Source organism: Aedes albopictus, chromosome 2, assembly GCF_035046485.1.
Source record: "Aedes albopictus strain Foshan chromosome 2, AalbF5, whole genome shotgun sequence".
NCBI lineage: Eukaryota > Metazoa > Arthropoda > Insecta > Diptera > Culicidae > Aedes > Aedes albopictus.
In genome coordinates, this window is record NC_085137.1 from 321,677,299 (window position 1) to 321,698,090 (window position 20,792).

General features: G+C 40.7%; 2 protein-coding genes across 12 annotated transcripts in view; one reads left to right on the plus strand and one right to left on the minus strand.

Moving 5' to 3' along the window:
• Nucleotides 1-20,792, plus strand: part of LOC109403044 (CTD nuclear envelope phosphatase 1 homolog) — a 57,636-nt gene that overhangs the window by 11,970 nt on the left and 24,874 nt on the right. The window lies entirely within an intron of this gene.
• LOC134288232 (uncharacterized) lies at nucleotides 12,527-17,676 on the minus strand. 2 transcript variants are annotated; one of them, XM_062852362.1, is made up of 3 exons: nucleotides 13,037-17,676; nucleotides 12,914-12,978; nucleotides 12,527-12,849 (listed from the first exon to the last, which is right to left on the minus strand). In XM_062852362.1, the coding sequence occupies exon 1, from the start codon at nucleotides 17,664-17,666 to the stop codon at nucleotides 13,308-13,310; it is 4,359 nt and encodes a 1,452-aa protein (XP_062708346.1). In that variant the 5' UTR covers nucleotides 17,667-17,676; the 3' UTR covers nucleotides 12,527-12,849; nucleotides 12,914-12,978; nucleotides 13,037-13,307. The 2 variants fall into 2 exon arrangements, with proteins under 2 accessions (XP_062708346.1, XP_062708345.1); XM_062852361.1 differs by having other exon boundaries at nucleotides 12,914-17,676.

Genomic DNA, 20,792 nt, shown 5'->3' on the forward strand with positions numbered 1-20,792 from the left:
TCATTGCTCCGATTGAGCTGAAATTTTTACTGCAACTCGCCTATATATGATATGTCAAATAAACGTCGAGAAAGAATTTTTGAATTGTTTTTTTCTTATTGAAAAAAAAAAAATACATTTCTTCAAGAATTTTTGGCAATTTTGCTAAAATGTAAGGAGATCGTCCCTATAACTCGCCAATATCTTGAATTTCATCAATCTGACGCAAAACCTGCATTCAGATGATCGAATGGTATTGTATTCAGCTTTTAATTTATGGAAAAAGATTTAAAATTGGTTGAACAAAACGCAGTATAGGGGAAATTACCTTTTCTCGGCCGTTTTGTTCTCTTCGTCTTTGGGGGGTTTTTAAAACCTATTGAACTCAGAGTTGGTCTCAAATCCTTCCCAACTAAGCTGAATTATATCGCCAAGTTTCAGGCAATTTGGCTGATAAAAACACCCCATGACGAAGAGAACAAACCTGCCGATAAAACCCATTGTCACCCTATTTGAATTTAAGTAAATTGCATATTTTAAAAAGTTGTAAAGCTCGATATTGAGCTAAACCTCAAAAACTGTTCTACTTATAATTTTTTGAAGCTCGGTTTTGAAATCAGCGCTAAATTGTGCTTCAAAAATTTTGGTCGTTGACAGAAGTTCACGACTTGCGTTTTATTTTGTAAACTTGTGTAATCAGATAATTATGACATGACTTACGCAGTTGTTTAACCTGTTTAGTGAATACCCTTACTATAACAGGAACGTTTAATGGGCAAAATAATCGTTGGATATTATTATATAAAATCAAGAGAATACGACAACTTCGTCGTAGTCACTTTGAGCTATAGAAAAAGTTATATCGAACAGACAATTCTGTACGTAAATCCTTTATTTTCATCACTTTGATAATTCCGTCATTCAGAATTGCTCCTGTAGTTTTGTTTTATTGTCGGGCCGCCACCAAACTGGACGTCGCACAATCAAGTCGCGACGCGACCCAACTCGTGACGTTTTTGAATCATGACAAAAGTAGTGCGCTTCCTGCCCGTTGTTGTCAGCAACACAGCGCACTAGATGCGAAACAGTTCCGACACTGTGGACCAAGAAAATGGCATATTTTTTATTGAATGTCTGTCTTGATTCCAACCGGATAGACAATATTTTTGATTTAGGTAAGTGACACTCTGAGAGGAGTTTTTATAGATTCTCGAGAAATTCATGTAAACATTTTTAAACGAACGGAAATTCCAGATTTCTGGAAGTTTTTTGAAGCACTTTAAATTGTCTGGTTTGGAAAATGGTACCAATGAGTAGAACGATAGCCAAATTTAAGAAGAAGTCCATGAAAACACTTTCTAAAATACCTGTGAACTGCCCTTCTTTCGTTTGAGGAACTCAAAACAACCGCACTAAGGATGTGATATCTTCTTTAAATTAGGAAATGTTCAATGTTTATTTATTGTCTGTCTTATGAGAGCTTTATATTTTTTTCTACCTGATCCCTTTGGCAGAAATCCAAGATGAATGACTAAACGAATGTCTGACAGAATCAATAGAAAATTCGCTTCAGGTTAGAATATCAACTTAGGAAAAAAATCAAGTAAAGTCCGAATCTCTAGCGTTCGCAGCTTTTTCTTTTTTCTCACTCACTCTCGTAAACAAACACAAGAAAGAGAAAGATGCAAGAGGAGGCACTTGCCCTCTCTATTATCTCGCTTTTTTCCTGTGTTTATCGGAGAGAATGAGCGAGAAAAAAGAAAAAAGCTGCGCACGCTAGTGGTCTAAATGGAGATTTTCGAAAAAAAAAGTTAGATTTACAAGTGAAACTTTTGGAGGCATCTCTTATGGAGTCCCCTAAGTTGTTTTTTGCAATTGCGTTGCTTATTTCCCTACTCTTCATGGATTCTTAAAATTTCTTTTAAGAACCGTTAGTAATTCAATAGATTTGGCAATTCAAAATAATTTCAATTTCCAATCGTTTAAATCAGAAAAGAATCCTAACAATGACTGTTATGCTTTTATTAAATTTTCGCGGAATGGGTTTTTTGTTCACCGTGGCATCTTTATTGATGTTTGGAATCGCGCCACTTGGGCGGTGGCTTCTATATTCGTCTGTTTTCCACTATAACTCAGTCAAATTTGAACCAATTGACACAACTTTTGGAATGTGGTGCGATAGGTATAGTATCTACTAGTGTACAACATTTCAAGTCAATTGGTTCAAAATTGACTGAGTTATAGTGAAAAACAGACGAATATAGAAGCCACCGCCCAAGTGGTGCGATACCCTTTATATTTTAAAAAAATAATAAAATAAATATAAATGTCTAAAAATTTTGTACTTTGTATGAGTTTTTTCAGACTCGGGAAAAACCGGGAAATGAATCTGAATGGACACGCTTTATCCCTTTCGTGACGGAGCGCAAAAAAGTGAAATTTCCATATAAATTGCTCAACTTTGGCTCCCTAGAACTCTTAGATTTTCCAAAAAAGCAACAATTATTTTTCCTCATTTGAAAGAACTACTCTTTATCTTTCGATTTCTAGCTTTGACTACCTAGATAAATCGGAAATAAAAAATATGCGACAGATAAAATTTTTTCATGTTTTGCAGTTTTTGCTCACTTTTTGTTTACCTTTTTGTGATAAATTTCACAGAAAATGTAAACAAAAGTTTGTTTACACACAAATAAGTATAAGTAATGGCTGAATTATTGAAACAGTTTACATCACATAAAACAAAATCTAAATAGATGAAACAAATATGCAAAACTATTACACCCAAACCTTAGCGAAAAAAAAATTCTACCGACAAAATAATGATCAAAATACACATTTTTATATTTTTGTATACTTCTCCTAATCACCAAGATGTTTAAAAAAATATAAAACTGTTGAGGTTGCTCATTGTCTTAGCGGTAGAATTTTTTGTCGATCAGCCAAGCATGGACGTAAAAAAAGGACGAGGTGTACCGCTCAACAGCACAATTGTGCTGGTTCGTCACGAAAGGGTTATTATCCTTAAGCAGCTTACTTATTCTGCCGTGCGCAGCATAGTTGTCCCATGTTAATAGGGATTCCCATAGAACATGGGACAACTACGCTGCACACGGCAGTATTGTTCTTGAGCTGCTGGGTAGCTTCCTTGACCTTCCGCAATTCGCGCAGTTGTCCACCACTGCCAGCACCATGCTAATGCAGTGTACAAAATACAACAGCGCGATCGCTCGAAGGTTAACTTCACTCAACGTGGGTGTTTGCTCCCTGCTATACTGATGTAGTCATTTCTCCCGCTGCCTTGATCCTTCACCATATCTGCAGTCTCCTCATCATTCAGGTGGTGTTCATCGTAGTGCTGCTTCCACCTTTCAACCATCTCACGCCCGTTAGTCAGTAATTGGATTACCGGAATAGTCTCTATGGGCAGCACGATCCGGTTCAGTTTATGTCAGTTACCTTCAATAAAGTGTATCATTTATACGACTTCAACGTACCAGTGTCTACTCCTCAGCGATAATTTTCCGTTTATTTTAGCAATGTAAGATAAAAAAAAACTCTCACATTTTATCATTAAGGTATTGCTGTTAGTTAAGTTTAGTTAGTATAGCTTTTATATTAGTTATGTGTGTTCCTATTTTGTATAGTTTTTATCGTCTTTAAAAGATACAGGGTTTTTATGCCCCTTTTAATGTGGCTTTTCCCTGTCTAACTTCATTGAGACATCAGGTTAGATGAAGCGATTCATATAAATAAATCATGAATAAAAACTATACGAAAATATGTCTGATCCTTGCCTCTCAAACTATTGTTTCTTTACGGCCATGGGCTATGAACTTCATCAGTTCGCATAGTCGAATCCATTACCAATCAACGATATCACTCAATCATTTAGTTTTTTCCTATCTCCATACTAATTGAATGTAAAATATTGACTAATTGAATGTTATCAAACAAATGACACGCTTCTCACATGCATTCATTCACCAGTCGGGTTCGGGTGGTCCTTTGTTGAGCTGAAAAAAAATATCAGGCTCGCACTGCGAGAAAATAAAACTCATGAACCAAGTGTAAACGAACCGCGTGCATCCTCATAGCTGCATACTGCATTCACACAGCTTAGACTAGTGATGTCCTGATTTTTTTTTACCGATAGATCGATTAAAATTACTCTCAAGCCGTTCATCGTTCAACTATAACCCTAAATAGTTGACTTTTGGTTAACTGACTCTTACCAATTATGGGTAATTAAATACTTATTCGATTAATTCAAACATTGCAACATCACTAATGCAAACACCTCCGAGGCGGCGACTGTCGGATCAAAAGGCATACGGGCCATTCCATATAAAGTGACCGAGAAAATGTGAAAACTTGCAACCGACCATCACGGATTTGAACCAAATTTGGCTGAAACATTTGTTTAGATGGAAAAAGAAAAAATCCAAATTTTGGTGCCGATCGGATCACCCCTCGGCCCGTGGCAGCACCCCTCGTTTTGGCCGATATGAAAATTATACTCTCTTTCTTTTATTTTTATCATTGAAACGATTGCCCCTACACATTTTCGACCTTCGGCTTTTTTGAAGGAAATCAGGGAATCCAGAAAAAATATTATTTTTTTGATACAGTGTTGCCAGATATCATATTTTTCAATTTTAAAACTAAAAATCGATTTTTCTCAAAATACGTATATTTTGATTTTAAAATTTTTGATTCCATCGTGTTTATCAAACGTTTTTCGATCGAAAAAGCTTAACTCCCCAAAGTAATTTGCGTCGTTCCTGAGATATAGCGTTTTTAAGAAAAAATATTCATTTTTTTATATAAAGTATCATATAAAATCAGTTGCACTTTATAAATTTCACAAAAAAATGCTCGATGCCATATAAAGACGTTTTGTGTTGATTTGAAAAATATCAAGTATAAAAAGGATTAAAAAAATGTTACAGTATTGCCAGTTCTTCAATTATGAGTCTATCGTAATGGACTGCATAACCTGTTGAACTAAAAAAATGTATCTATTGAGATCATCAATTCTAAACAAATTTCATGTATTTTAACATTATCTGAACAGAAGTGCTGCCAAATATGTAATACTTATTGTAGAAATCTTAATTTTACTAGAACATTAGTATGAAATCTAATTAACAAGCCAAAAGTATTTTTTTATTTAGGTTTAGTACATTTGGCAACATCGACGTGAAATATTATCAGGAAAACATTTGATGAGTGTATTTATAAGCAACAGTGCTGAAAATGTCATTTCGATATAACTACATTCAATGACCCACAGCTAATTTCAGAAGCTGAACCTGAAAATATGGAATATGATAAAATATGAAGTATGATATCCTTTGGAATTAGATAATATTAGATACTACGCATCGTCGCGCAACTGGTAGCTCAGACTTCAGTATTTTTATTTTATATTCGAAGGTCCAACTCCTTATAAAAATCCATGTAAAAATATCTTTTGATTGATTTTTAAGGCAGTGTTGCCAAGTATGCTAGTATTTAGCGGAAACGCAAACAACAGGTGCGGGGATGCTTAGTATTGCGTTTACTCTTACTGGATTGCAGAATAATTGATCATGTCCTTTATTGTCCCGGGCAGAGAAGTGAAGAACAGTGTTGAGTTTTGTGTTGTCTATTGATGTGATTGCATATGGTATGAGTTTTTGTTTGTTCTTCGTGGCGAAGAACGAACAAAAATTTCTGAGTGAAATGAATTAGTGGCGTTTGCTCCCTAGAGCCTACTTTTCTCAGGCTTTTTTTTTTCATGGAAAAGATATCGGTTGTACGCGAAGGTTAATTCCGATAAATCAAATCGATTGTTCGATCAATTATAGGTGACTTCCAGATCGACAATGTATAGTATCATATTATGGATCGGTATATTCGCCTCACTCCAATCATATTGAGTCGAATCGAGAAAGATGCAGCAAACGGGTTGTCGTGATCAAGCACGCAACCCTATCACCAGTGGAAAGCCATACGCAAGTTGCTTGACATGGATATTCGTTGCCGTTCGTCGCAGTTTTGATCGCAAGCGAATGAATGAATGGCGAATGGTGAAGAATGCTGGTGAGTGATCGGAGTGGCTGCTGTCGTCGCTGATAAGCTAACACACAAACCAAAGCGACAATCGATCGCTGCGATTAATCATGGAGTAGCAATTATGAATTGTGTTGCCATCTATGCTCATCCTCATGCAGTGTTGCCAAATGCAGGGTGTCGACTACCTGGAAAAACCTGGAAAGTCAGGGAATGTCAGGGAATTTATTTTTGGACCTGGAAAATCAGGGAAAGTCAGGGAATTTTGTTGATGGTCAGGGAAAATTTTTCAAGATAATCATAAAACGATGTATTCGAGTTATATTATGGCGCCAGCACCAAACCGAATAGCGACGTTTTGACTAGCGACCCTTTTCGACTAGCGACACTTTTTTTCAGTACCGGGTGTAGTGCGCTGTGTGCGTTCAATGATGCACTAAACAACCTAAATTTAGCAAAAATATTTTTCTTTAAAAATGTTTTTTAATTTCAACCCGAAATCATAATACAACATGTTATGGAATTTGAAAAACTTGCTAATTTTTTTTTCAAACTGTAACGTCCATGATTCTGATTTACGATCAAATCAATGTATTAACTTCATCCAAATTTTTGTAGCATTTAGTTAACGTAATGCTATTCTGAATTTGATCATGAAGCCTTATTTCATAGCAAAATTATAAGTCCGGTTAATAAGCTAAAAATTAAAAGTTACATGACACTGTACTCAATGTAATGTTTGGCGAATTTTAAGTCCATTCTTTGGTGATATTGTTTTGAGATGCCTCACTCCTGCATCTGGATGGGTTTCTAATGAATTCATAAAAATGGGTAAAGTCTTGCGATGCCCAGAAGCTTGTTGTTCAGACCACTAGTGATTTTATTATTTTCTGGAGATAACTTTGTTGAAACTTGAGTAATAATCCCAGGAAAGTTTGGTCTACCTCTTCAACTTAGTGTTCTTTAAGAACTTCTAAAGGCAATTAAAACCTTATGCACTAAAGAACTGGATACCCAAGTTACTTCACACATTTTAAATTTATTTTTAACTCATGGTGATATCTAAGCCCTAAAAAATCTAAAATACTTTACCAAGTTCCTTGAAGTAGTCTTCTTTTGCAAAACACAAATACAATTTCCAATGAATTTTCTAAAACTATTTAGTAAACTTTCCTTGACAAATCCTTACCAGACTTTTCGCATGTCTTTCACAAATTTTCCCAAGTTTTATTTTGTATCCAAACGCCATCTTTAATGGTCTCCTGCCACTGGCATAAAGACTGATTCGAAAAAAATGAGACACTCAAAATATTGTATAACTTTTGATTGCGTTCACAAAAATAGCTGATATTTTAACCAGGAATAGCATGTTATGTGTAGTTAATGCCCTATAAATTTCATCAAAATAGGTGCAGTATTGGCGCAAATATTGTCGATACAATAAAATGTGATAGTGGAAATTTTGGGCTTCCATTTTAAAAATTGTTTAGGCTATAACTTGGTTGTTAGCTCATCAAAACGTCTAAAAATTTGACTGTAAGTTCTTTGATTGAAAATTTCATTATAATCGATTCAGTACTTTTTTTTAACAATTCAAACAAAAAAACGGGGTTTTCAAATTTTGGGCACTTTTTAACATTTTAAAATCAGTGTGCAATATTTTGACTGTAGTTTTGGCAACACTGTCCCGATTTTTTTGAAACTTTGACAGTGTAAAATCGTTGTGTTAATCTGTTCTCAGTGAATATTTCAGCCATTTTGATTCAACATTTTAAAAGCTAGAGCAGTTTGAATGTCACTATACCAAAAACCACATCTGCTTATTGTGACATAGTGCTACATATATGACTATAACTTTTTAAAGGTCAAATCAAATTGAATGAAATTTTGACACAATATTTACATCTACATACATACTTTTTGTACAGAAAAGTTTCCATTGAAATCGATTCAGTATTTTTGGCTCTACAGTTTCAGGTAAAAAATGTGATATTTTTTAAAGTGTTTGTTTGGCTCAAGATTCTCAAATGGTAAGTCTCTTGTTTCGATGATATCTCCGCCAACACTTAACTGATTTTGATGAAATGTTTATGGTATTAGCTACACATAATCACAGAGAACAGACATCCAAGTCCAGTTCCGAAACTGTGTAAGGAATTTAACGGCCATTTGAAATCGGCAACACAAGGGGCAACAGCGTGGCGCTGCAATCGGTTGATTTCCCATACTAATTTAATTCACCACTTGAAATGTTTCAATTCACCACTGACTGTGGCAATATGGTGTTTGGTGGCGTCAGTGTTGTCCTCGTGTATTGGTTTGAAACCTTACTCAAGTAAAGATTCAAATCCTTACACAACTTTCCGAATGAAATTTGTTCTAGCCTGGATGTCTGTTCTCTGTGACATAATGTATTATTCCTGGTCAAAAAATCAGCTACTTTTGTGCAATCAAAAGTTAAGAATTATTCTTTGTGTCTCATTTTCCAGTCTTTAGTCCTCACAGGATTCAAATGATTTTTTTTCAGACTACTCGTGACATGATTTGGTGACATCGTGAAACAGCATTCTTTAGAGTTTTTCCAAGATTCATAATGGCTTAAGTCTGGACTTCATACACATTTCAAAAATTATGTATGAAAAAAGTCTACGAGGGGGGTGGGGTGGATGGGGTTCTGAGATGGTCGAAAAAAGTCTACGTAGTTTATGGACAGCGCCTTATCAATTTCGTTAAAGTCCTTCAAGTGGAATTCGTGTTGCAATTCTTAGTTTTTGAAATTATTTTGGTAGAATATCGAAACAGCTGCTAGACATCCTGTAATCTTATTTAAGGATTCAACCGATTTCAATGAATGCCTAAAGGCATCAGAGAGTTTAGCAAACAAACCCGTACGAATTTTCGAAAGCGCTTGATGGAGCTTTTAAAAGTATTTTTGGAACATAATTTTTACAGCATAAATGTCGTGCATTTCCGAGAAAAAACACTTTAGGAGTTCTAAGAGCACCTTTACCGGTGCGCGACTAAACTAAATTACATAGCGCAGTATCATAGCGCTATACCTTATCGGGGGCTACTAACCGGGCTAGTAAAATAGCAGCAATGCTTTCGGGAAACATCGAGCGCACAAATTTAGGCGCCCGATAGTTGCGCGGGAAACGATTGCTATTTCATACCTATATGTTAAAAGTGCTGTGTTGTTTTTATTTGTTTGTTTCCAACAAAACGCAGCGCTGGCAAGCAACAAATTTTGTAAACACTTGCAGTTAGAGAAAATCTGCGAAAACAAGCGAAAATGTCCAGGAGTACCCGTCTGCCGTCTCAGCGTTCGGGTGAGTGAAGTGCTGGAAGAATCAAAAGAAAATATCACTCCCAAAAGGAAGGGACAGCCTCCACTATGGAAATACGACACCACAATAGAGGAGGAGGACAAGCCGGAAGAAATGAGTGTCACTGCTGTGGGATGTCTTCCGGGGTGTGAGCGAGAAAAGGAAAATTTCGCTCCGCGCGTCAAGGGGATTTTGGCGAGAAATAGTTCGGGAAGTGTGTAGATCACTGGTCCACCCGGAACAGGTTAAACGGCCATCCTGACCAAATTCCTCCGGGGATCCCACCGGGAATTCCTCCGGGAATTCTTCCAGGGATTCCTCCGGGGATTCCTACGGGGTTTCCTCCAGAAATTCGTCCAGAAAAACCAACGGGAATTCCTCTAGGGATTCCTTCAGAAATTCATCCGAGAATTCCTCCAGGGATTCCTCTGGGAATTTCTCCAGTAATTCCTCTGGGAATTCCTCCAGAATTTTCTCCGGGAATTCCTCCAGAAAGTTCTCATAGGATACCTCTAGGAATTCCTCCAGGGATTCCTCCAGAAATTCCTCCGCGAATTTCTCCAGGAGTTCCTCCATGAATTCCTCCAGGAATTCTTTATTTCTTCTGGCATTCCTGCAAAAGTTAGTACAAGAATTCCTCCGGAAATTTCTCCAGCAATTCCTCCGGTTATTCCTACGGAGGTTATTGCAGGAAATCCTCCAGGATTGCTCAACAATTTATCCGGTAGTTCCTCCGGGAATTTCATATAAAATTTCTCTGGATATTCCTCCTAAAATTCCTTCGAAAGAAATTCTAGAATTTCATCCGGAGATTCCTCAGGTGAATTCACGAGGTATTTCCCTGAGGATTCCCTGGAGCAATCCTCGGGGAATAACCGGAAGGAATCCCGGAGGAATTCCTGGAAAAATCCCATGAAAGAATTCCTGAAGGAACATCCGAATAAATTCTTGGATGAACCCCCGGACGAATTCCCAAAGAAAATCCTGGATAAATTCTTGGAAAAATTCCCGGAAGAATTCCTGGAGGAATTTCCGGACGAACCCTCGGAGGAATTCCCGGAGAAAATCCTGGAGCAATTCCCGGAGGAATCCTCGGAGAAATTCCCTGAGGAATCTTTGGAGAAACTCCTGGAGGAATCCTCGGAGGGATTACTCGGAGGAATTCCCGGAGGAATTCCTGGAGGAGTCCTCGAAAAATTCCAAGAGAAATCCTCGAAGGAATTCCCGGAGGAATTCCTGAGGTAATCCCCGGAAGAATTCCTGGGGGAATCCGCGAAGGAACCCACGGAGGAATTCCTGGAGGAATTCCCGGAAGAATCCTCGGAAGAATTCCCGGAGGAAAACCTGGAGGAATCCTCGGAAGAATCCTCGGAGGAATTCCCGGAAGAATCCTCGGAAGAATTCCCGGAGGAATACTAAAAGGAATTCTTGGGGGAATCCCCGGAAGAATTCCTGGAAGGATCCTCGGAGGAATCATCGGAGGAATTCCTGGAGGAATCCCCGGAAGAATTTCGTGAGGAATCCCCGAAGGAACTCCTGGTAGAATCCCCGGAGAAATTCCGGAATGAATCCCTGGAGGAACTCTTGGAGGAATCGCCGGAGGAATTCCAGGAGGAATCCTGAAAGGAAATCCCAGCAGAAATTTTAGGTAAAATCCCGGAAGGGATTCCTGGGGAAATCTGGAATTCCTGGGGAAACCCTAGTACGTATGTATTGCTCGAGAATACTCAGTAAAAATTCATGCTAGAATCTCATAAGGAATTCCTGCCGAATCCCAGAGAAAATTCTTCCAAAATAGGTTTGCAAAATATTTTGTTTATACCGCAACAGTATTTGGCAACGACCGGTACGCAATCCGGTAACTAAATATAGTAGCGACCGGTATGGAAATGAGTAACTAAACTAAAATAACAACTCTGTGGGCAATCATTTTACTCGCCCAGATAGTAGCCCCCGGTAAACTTGCTCTAAGTGAGTTTGTCGGCATTGTGGCAGACCTCTTAGAGAAGGATTTTTGTAGAGTGCTAGACGGATTTTATTCTGAGATTTTTTTTCATTATGAACGTGCGAAATTTGCGACAAAATTGCAGCCACAAAATCTGAACATCCGAAGTAGTTCTAACTAATAAAACGAAATTGAGATGTTACCCTAATAATGATTTAGGAGTAATGTCTTTCAAATATCCTTATTGTAATTTTGGCGTTTTTTTTTAAATGTTAGTTGGTCTTCTTAAAGAACTTTTATTCTGAATTAGGGGATTTTTGGTGGACTTGTCAAGTTATTTCCAGCAAAGCGTATCAGGTTGAAGAATTCTTAACAAATACTGTTAATATGCCTTAACCCCTTCGGGACGACTTTTTTCACCAACACACGTCAGCGAGGTGCAAATGACCCAACCGTCCTGAAAGGGTTAAATCTATTGGAAAAAAATCTGGTGCAGTTCTCTTTTTTTTATATTTCTCCACTCCTAGACAAAAGTATGAAAATTCAGAAAATAGAATTTCATCTCATGAGCAGACACCCTTAAGCTTACATTTACATGACCTGGAATTTACAGTGAAAGTGACTGGAAAGTCAGGGAAAGTCAGGGAATTTAATTTTCAAAATTGAGTCGACACCCTGCAAATGTGCTAGTTATGTATAAAAAACATAAATCATTTGTTTTTATTTGGTGTTATTTATTTACGAAAGCTTTCGTGTAAATTAGATGTTTACAATAAAAATGACATGTGTGGCAACACTTCCATCTACAACATCGTTGAAATGAATAAAATGACAATTTAAATGATGATGATTAACCTGGGCTTGTTAGGGGAATATCTGTAAATAAAAGAAAATCGGGTTAAGTACGGTTCCTTTGAATTCCACTAAGAATTTGCATCCTTTGACAGATACGTATTTCGACCTCAACTGTAAGGTCGTCTTCAGTGTCTTGTACTTGACTCGACTGAGTCGAGTCAAGTACAAGACACTGAAGACGACCTTACAGTTGAGGTCGAAATACGTATCTGTCAAAGGATGCAAATTCTTAGTGGAATTCAAAGGAACCGTACTTAACCCGATTTTCTTTTATTTAATTTAAATGAATTTCACAATAGATACATTTTATATTTTAACAATTTATTCTCATCTTTTCCAATAAACCAATTTTTTTACTGCCAACTATCAAACTAAGAATAACTGTCAATTATCGGGTCATTTTGGCAGATAGGATCATAAACAAGAAAACACAGACAAACTGGCGTAACATTGGAAAAAAATCCAACGACCACGGTTTAACGATCTTTTTAAACCTTTATAGTTGTTGCTTCAAACAAACTTAGCACTATTCTTGATAGCAGTTTTATTGGTGTATGCTTCAAGCTGAAAGAGATTTATCCATTTCAGTTATGTTCGATAGCGATAACATTAATGTTACTTACATTTAATAGTGCATTATTATGCTAAGTTGCGGTACAAATAATCCAATTGTTACCGAAAATGTATCTGTTGGAATTGATAGTTTAATATAATAGTTTTGGCACTATTACTCGTATCTTAAATAGCTTACCATAGTATAATAGTTTTAATTTTTAATTTGAAGAATATATGTGAATTTTAGATCACAAATTTAACCTGAAGAAGATCTCATTAGTTTACGAGTAAAGCAATAATCTTTGAGAAACTAACCTACCAATTCAAAGTAAGAGTAATCTATCAATTTAAGATACTTTTAGAGCATCAAATAGTGAGAATTTAATCTGAAATTCAATAGATGACTGTTAGGCACTAAATTATTTATAACAATCACGAATATCTCACTTTTAATCATAAATTTAAGCAAAATTGAGTTCATCGATTAACACGTTCATGCATCGCACACATTGGATCAAAACATTGCCATCGATAGATCAAGGGTTTCTTACAGTCGTGTTGAAATCAATCTGTCAAGTCCGGTGGCGCGCCTAGCGTTGATGGAGGGAATCTTCAGATGTCGAAGGCCGGGTTGCCGGTGCTGCGGTCGTGGCAACATCCCCCTCCCCGTGAGGATGTATGGGTCCAGCAGCCTCACTGCGTCCTGCCACGTCCAGCACAGCCAATTTGGAAACAGGCCGCCGGAAAAATCCACTAGGTGTCTGAATCATCGCCTGCCTAATTCTGCCATCTCTGCCAGTAGCTACCTCAACAACACGTCCGCGTATCCAGCCGTTCCTTCTGGTTTCATCGATTACTACAACAAGGTCTCCAATTTTGAGCGGCTTCACTTCTCCAAACCATTTTGTACGCTTAGTAAGTGTAGGCAGGTATTCCAGGACCCACCGTTTCCAGAAATGATTAGTCCGTCGTTGAATCAGGTCCCAAGATGCGTAGATGTCACTCACGTAGTCCTTTTTTGTCATGATCGGTTGCGTAACTCCGCCTGAACTTCCCATAATGAAATGGTTGGGTGTGAGTGCTTCTTGTTCAGCCGAGTGTAACGGTAGGTAGGTAAGTGGTCGGGAGTTAACGATTGCTTCGGCCTCCGCTAATACCGTCAACAATCCCTCGTCGTTGAGTTTCTCATCCTGTGGAAGGCTGGTCATAGCTGTTTTGATGGAACGAACCATTCGCTCCCATGACCCACCCATATGAGGACACGATGGCGGAATGAAGAACCACTTCGTCTCCGTGCTGATAAAGGTCGTAGCTGTTTCTCGTTCGATTTGGTGGATTTGATCCCTCAGCACGCGATTTGCTCCGGTGAAGTTCCGTCCATTGTCGGAATAAATTTCCTTCGGTGCTCCCCTGCGACAGACAAAGCGGCGTGGACAGGCAATACAAGACTTCGTCGAAAGGTCATATGCAACCTCTACATGCACAGCGCGGATTGTGAGGCACGTGATCAAGCACACCCAGCGTTTTGCTACGGATCGATTCACTTTCACCAGGATTGGCCCGAAATAATCGACTCCAATGTTGGTGAACGGGCGTACACCAGGCGTTAAACGTGCTTCCGGAAGAGGGCTCATTCTTGGCGTCGAAGGCTTGGCCTTATATACTCTGCACCATTGACATCTCTTCTCCAGTCCTTTAACTACGGTGCGCAGATGAGCAACATAAAATCGTTGCCGTATTTCGTTGGCCACCGTTTCAGAATTCTCGTGCAGGAACTTCCGATGATAATCGTTGACGATGAGGATGGTAACCGAATGCTTCCTAGGTAATATAATTGGAAACTTTAGGTCTTCTGCTACTCCTTGGGCTGCTGTAATGCGGCTATCGATGCGAAGAATCCCATTTTCGTCAAGCATAGGTGTCAGACTCCAAAGTGGACTTGATTTATCCAGAACTAGTTGTTTGTCCATCGGTAGAGTCCGGTTTTTCGAGAGAATCGCAATCTCATCCGGATATGCTTCTGATTGTATTAATTTCCACAGCAGAATTTCGGCTACCTTCAATTCTACGTGTGTTAACAAGTGATCAATTCTTTTTCCCGAGGTGTTCCGACTACGAGGCGTTCCGAAACGGATCATATACGCCGTTGTACGTAGCAGCCGATTCCAGTTGGAAAATCGGCTGTAGTCTATGGGAGAACACAGAACGTCGGATTCTTGATGTAGATGACACGCTCTCAACTCTTCATCAGTAGTCGCAATAGATCGTTTCGATTTGGGCCACTCATTTTCCGGCAGTTGCAGATATGCTGGGCCATTGAACCAGCGGCTTGACGCTCCAAGAGACAGCCCGTCAGTCCACTTAGTTGCTTCGTCTGAAATGTTCATCTTGCTGGGAACATGTCTCCAATCGTTCACGTTGGTCGACGATAGTATTTCACCAACACGACAGGCTACAAACGGGCGGTACTTCCGATGTTCCGAGCGGATCCAAGCTAGGGTAACTTCAGAGTCAGACCAGTAGATTGCTCGATTGATTTTGACGGAATGGTTGTCGCGCACGAATGAGAACAATCTAACCCCTAGGACAGCCGCCATCAACTCCAACCTTGGTATGGAGACGTACCTTAGTGGGGCCACCTTTGTTTTCGCAGACACTAAAGCGCATGTTCCAGTTCCGTTTTGGTTGACAATATGGAAGTAAACTACAGCTGCGTATGCAGCTTCACTTGCGTCGACAAAAACGTGTGCTTCCAACGAACGGTACAGATCCAAACTCGCATTGTGGAAGTAGCACCTAGGTATTTTTACAGTGCTAACGTCGTCCAACAAGCCAATCCATTTCATCCATTCTTGGTAGACGTTTTCGTCGATACACTCATCCCATTTGATGCCGCTACGCCATATGCTCTGCATTATTACCTTCCCGTGTACTAGGACGCACGCCAGTAGGCCTAACGGGTCAAACAGACTCATGATACATTTGAGTACCTGGCGTTTAGTCGGTTTCGTTCCCGTTTCAATCATCGTCGCGATTTCGTCCTTGAAGACTGTAGAGAAGCATAGCACGTCCTCTCTTGTGCACCACAGCATTCCCAGCACACGCTCCGTTTTCGACTGCAAGGACAAATCTATCGTTTCCTGTTTCGGAGCTTCTCCCAAGTGATCCAGTACTGCCTTTTGGTTGGACGACCAATTTCGGATCTCGAAGCCTCCTTGTGCATGGATCCATTTAACCTCGCCAGGAACCGTCTTCGCCTCGTCGATTGTCTCAAAACTGTCGAGATAATCGTCGACGTAATGCCGTTTGATTATGGCATCAGCAGCTCTCGGGAACTCGTCGGCAAACTCCTGTGCATTTCGGTTCTTAACGAATTGAGCTGACGTTGGAGAGCTGGTTGCTCCGAAGGTTAACACGTCCATTATATAGACGTCTGGCTTTTGTAACGGGTTGCTGCGGAACAGGAAGCTTTGAGAAGGTCGGTCACGTTCGATAACTCTCGTCTGGTGGAACATCTCTTTGATGTCTCCACTGACGGCGACTTGATATTGACGAAAAAGAAACTGCACCGATACCAACGATACAAGTAGGTCCGGGCCGGGTAGCAGAAGGGAGTTCAACGAGATCCCGTCTACTTTTGCCGCTGCGTCCCAGATTAATCGTACCTTCCCCGGTTTTTTGGGGTTGTAGACTGCTCCTAACGGAAGATACCAGATCCGCCTGGGATCTACCTCGGCAAGCTCGTCTTCTGTTGCTAGGTGTGCAAAGCCCTTTTGTTGGTATTCCTGCACTTGACGGTGGATGTTCTCTTTTAGAAGTGGGTCTTTATCCATGCGCCTCTCGAGGCACTGCAGACGGCGTAACGCCATCGGAAAGCTGTCAGGAAACTCCACGATGTCTGTCTTCCACACAAGCCCGGTTTCAAAACGGTTTTCTATCCTGCTTGTCGTCGCTTCCATGATCTTCCGTGCTCGCGTTTCGGCATCGGACTCCAGGATATCCTGATGGCGTACTCCACAGTCTTCAGCATTGAAGTATTCTTTAACTAGTTGCTCCAGCTTCTCTTCGGCTTCACATTCACACACGTGGTAGCTGAACTCCGCGTTGTTTTGCACCTCGTCCAGACTGCCGTATACGCACCATCCCAAACGCGTTTTGGTCGCTATGACACCGCTTCGTCCTTGTTTGACTTTCAGCGGTACTGCAAACTGCAAATTTCGAAGGCCTACAAGGAGCTTAGGAGTAGCGTTCTCGTAGTTATGGATTGGAAGGCCTTTCAGATGAGGGTGGTCCTTTTGAAGTTCATCGAAGCGGAGCGTTTGAGTTGGTAGGTTCAAACTTTCTACGGTGCGGACGTTCACTAGGTGGAGCCGATTCTTCTGATCAACTCCAGATACCTCCAATGATACTACCTGCGATTCTTCTTCGTTTCTTGTCATATTTGCCGTCCACTTGAGACAGAGCGGGACGTTTGGACCTTCAATCCCAAGTTCTTCAACTAAGCTGCGCTCGACGAGCGTTGCGGAAGAGCCTTCGTCCAAAAAGGCAAACGCATTGACGGATTTTGTAGTCCCATGGATTTTTATGGGAATGATGCGGAACAGAATGGACTGCTCATGATGGTGGTGTGCATGATCTTCTGTCCTCCTGACTTCCGGCGTCTTCTTGGTGATTTCTTCGCTCTTCTGGTGTAGCAGTTGATGGTGACGGAATTGGCAACCGTCTATCCCACATCGACTTGAAATGCGGCACGTGCGTCGCCCGTGTAGATTAAGACAAGTTCTGCAAACCTTCAGCATCTGCACATTTTTCCATCGATCGTCCACTGCGAGTTTTTGGAACTTAGTGCAGTCTTTCATCCGATGACCAGCTTTTCCGCAGAATAGACAAACTTTATCCTGCTCCGTTTTGCACTGCGTTACCCGATGTTGGTTGCTCAGCGTGTGCATGGACGAAACTTTTGTCTTTGCTCCGCGACTTGTCCTGCTGTCCGCCGGAAAAAATAACCACTTTGCTAACCGACTCAACTATTGTTGACATAAAATCGCTAAAATTCCGCAAACTTGCATCAGGGCGAAATGACAAATGCTGAGCCCACTGCAGTTTCACGTTGGCTGGTAGTTTTTCAACTAATTCTTGAAGCAGCGCCGGGTTCGCCAGGTGCGCTTGCTGGCCGGCTGCAACCAGATGTTGGGTCAGGTTTCTGACGGACATTCCGAAGTCAATTAAGGAGTCCAATCTCTCGGACTTGGGATTTGGCGTCTCGCGCACGGTTCGAATAAGCCTGTTGATAATAACCTCCGGGCGTCCATACAACGTTCGTAGTGTGTCCATCACATCCGGAACGGAGTCAGGTGATAGGAGATAGTATCGCACTGACTTCAAGGCGCTACCTTTCAGGCAGCGTTGCAGGCGGGCGAGATTCTCCACATTACTGAACCCACAAGCGGCCGTGGAGTTAGTGAAACTGCTAAAGAATATCGGCCATTCTTCTGGGTCACCTGAGAACTCGGGCAGATCGCGTGGCATCACCTGTCTTGCAGCGAGTTGTTCTTGGGATGGTCGACGTAGAACGGCGGTCGGTAATACAGCTGGGAAACTCGACGGTGCAGAATAGACCTGCGGCTGCGCAAGTGAGCTCGAATTGCCTGGAGCATCGTAGTAGTTGAACTGCGCCGAGTGCTGCTGTCTGAATGGATCCGATCCTGGAGGAAGAATGTTCGAGGGCGCGTGAAGCGTACGCGGCTGCTCGTATGAATCTGTTTCATGTGGAAGGAGATCGCGCTTGATGGGAACGCGGTTGCTCGTTTGAAATCAGATTGCTGGCAGAACGATTCGAGAATATTACCTGTCGCGATTGCTCTAATGGAGCTGCCATCGGAACCGATTTAGCTAGAGGAACAGTGTCTCTGACGTGCTGATCTACAAGAGGATCTGTCTGCTTCTCAACTGGTTCTCGCGTCCTGTTCGTCTGCGTTATACATTGCGCTTTGGGAATCGCACCTTTACTCGTGCTTGGCACAGGTAGCTTGAGAGGAGTTGACTGGTTTCGCTGCTGTAGTTGAATCCGAAATCTCTGCAATTGTGCCTCCAGATCTTGAATCTGTGCAAGTGTCGGTTCTGGCTGTTGTTGGCACTGTGCCAGCTGCTGCTGCAGTCGTTGAAAACCTGATTGCACAGCTCGCTCGATCGTCACTTCATCGGTGGGCGTGGTAGCTTTCTGGGGGTCTGGCTGTCTCAAACAATCATATCCTCCTACAGCTCCTTGTTCCTCATCCGGTAGATTGTTGATCAGCGGCTGCATCGGCTGTGGAAGCTCAGTAAGCGCTGCTACATGCGAAGCTGGGACGACCGGTTGGTTGGTTGCGGGGGTATGCTGATCAATCCATGTGGATACCTGCTTCTCTCGAGACTCAATCTCGATCACGCGGCTTCTGACACTACGATTGTCTTCCTCTTCCGCTAACGTCTCTTCCAGATCGAATTTCTCCTGCGAGTGCTTCTTCTGAAGTTCCAACTGTTTCCTCTCCAATTCCAGCTGCTTTCTCTCTAGTTCTTGCTGCTCAGCCAGCCGTTTGATTTGGAGGATGGCTCTGCGACTCGACGTAGTGGATCGTACCGACTGTGGTACCGTGGGAGCTGGAAGGCATCTCCTACATGTCCACTCCTGGTCTCTTACCGAATCGGTGACACCGGCGCATGTGTAATGCCACCAAAGACTGCATGTATCGCAGGCTACGATATTATCGGCCGAATCCGGGCGCTTACAGGCAACGCAACTGTATCCAGGTCGTGGTGGCGGGGTGGCTGTTTGGTGCTGGGCATCCATATCGATATTAAATCTTGAAGTTTGTTGCTTCAAACAAACTTAGCACTATTGGGTTTTTAAATTAAGAAAAATGTATTGATTTTTCGATTTCATACGAAAGAGCATCTTTTTCTGAGCCACTATGATTTTTTTTTCAGATTTTTAGAACTTTATTCTGATACCTTAAATCAATTTCAAAGATAGTTTTTGAAATCACCTCTTGACAGCTGAGCAACTGCTTGACAGCTCAGCCCAATACAAAATGCGACGAGGGGTGATCCGACAAATGGCTCCCATACAAATTTCAAATTGATTTTTAAATAGGTTCCCGGGCACCAAAATTCATGAAAATTTGGATTTCGGCTCAGTTTGGCATGCAGATTCCGAATATGGAATTATCTCAACACCGCTAAAGAAGCCAATTCTTGATAGCAGTTTTATTGGTGTATGCTTTAAGCTGAAAGAGATTTATCCATTTCAGTTATGTTCGATAGCGATAATATTAATGTTACTTACATTTAATAGTGCATTATTATGCTAAGTTGCGGTACAAATAATCCAATTGTTACCGAAAATGTATCTGTTGGAATTGATAGTTTAATATAATAGTTTTGGCACTATTACTCGTATCCTAAATAGCTTACCATAGTATAATAGTTTTAATTTTTAATTTGAAGAATATATGTGAATTTTAGATCACAAATTTAACCTGAAGAAGATCTCATTAGTTTACGAGTAAAGCAATAATCTTTGAGAAACTAACCTACCAATTCAAAGTAAGAGTAATCTATCAATTTAAGATACTTTTAGAGCATCAAATAGTGAGAATTTAATCTGAAATTCAATAGATGACTGTTAGGCACTAAATTATTTATAACAATCACGAATATCTCACTTTTAATCATAAATTTAAGCAAAATTGAGTTCATCGATTAACACGTTCATGCATCGCACACATTGGATCAAAACATTGCCATCGATAGATCAAGGGTTTCTTACAGTCGTGTTGAAATCAATCTGTCAAGTCCGGTGGCGCGCCTAGCGTTGATGGAGGGAATCTTCAGATGTCGAAGGCCGGGTTGCCGGTGCTGCGGTCGTGGCAACAATAGTTGTAGCTTTCACAACCAGAGGTGCGCATATCATTTTTCTAAGCGTTAGACGTTTCACCTAGTGTGAACTAGGCGATGGATTTTCGCGAAAATTTTTCTAGGTGTTACGTCTGTTTGTCTGTGAAGAAAAGGTCAACAACAGGGTCGTTAGAGAAGAT

Bases quoted from the DNA above. Each gene is read 5' to 3' on its own strand.
- LOC134288232 (XM_062852362.1), bottom strand. From the start codon at position 17,666: ATGCACACGCTGAGCAACCAACATCGGGTAACGCAGTGCAAAACGGAG.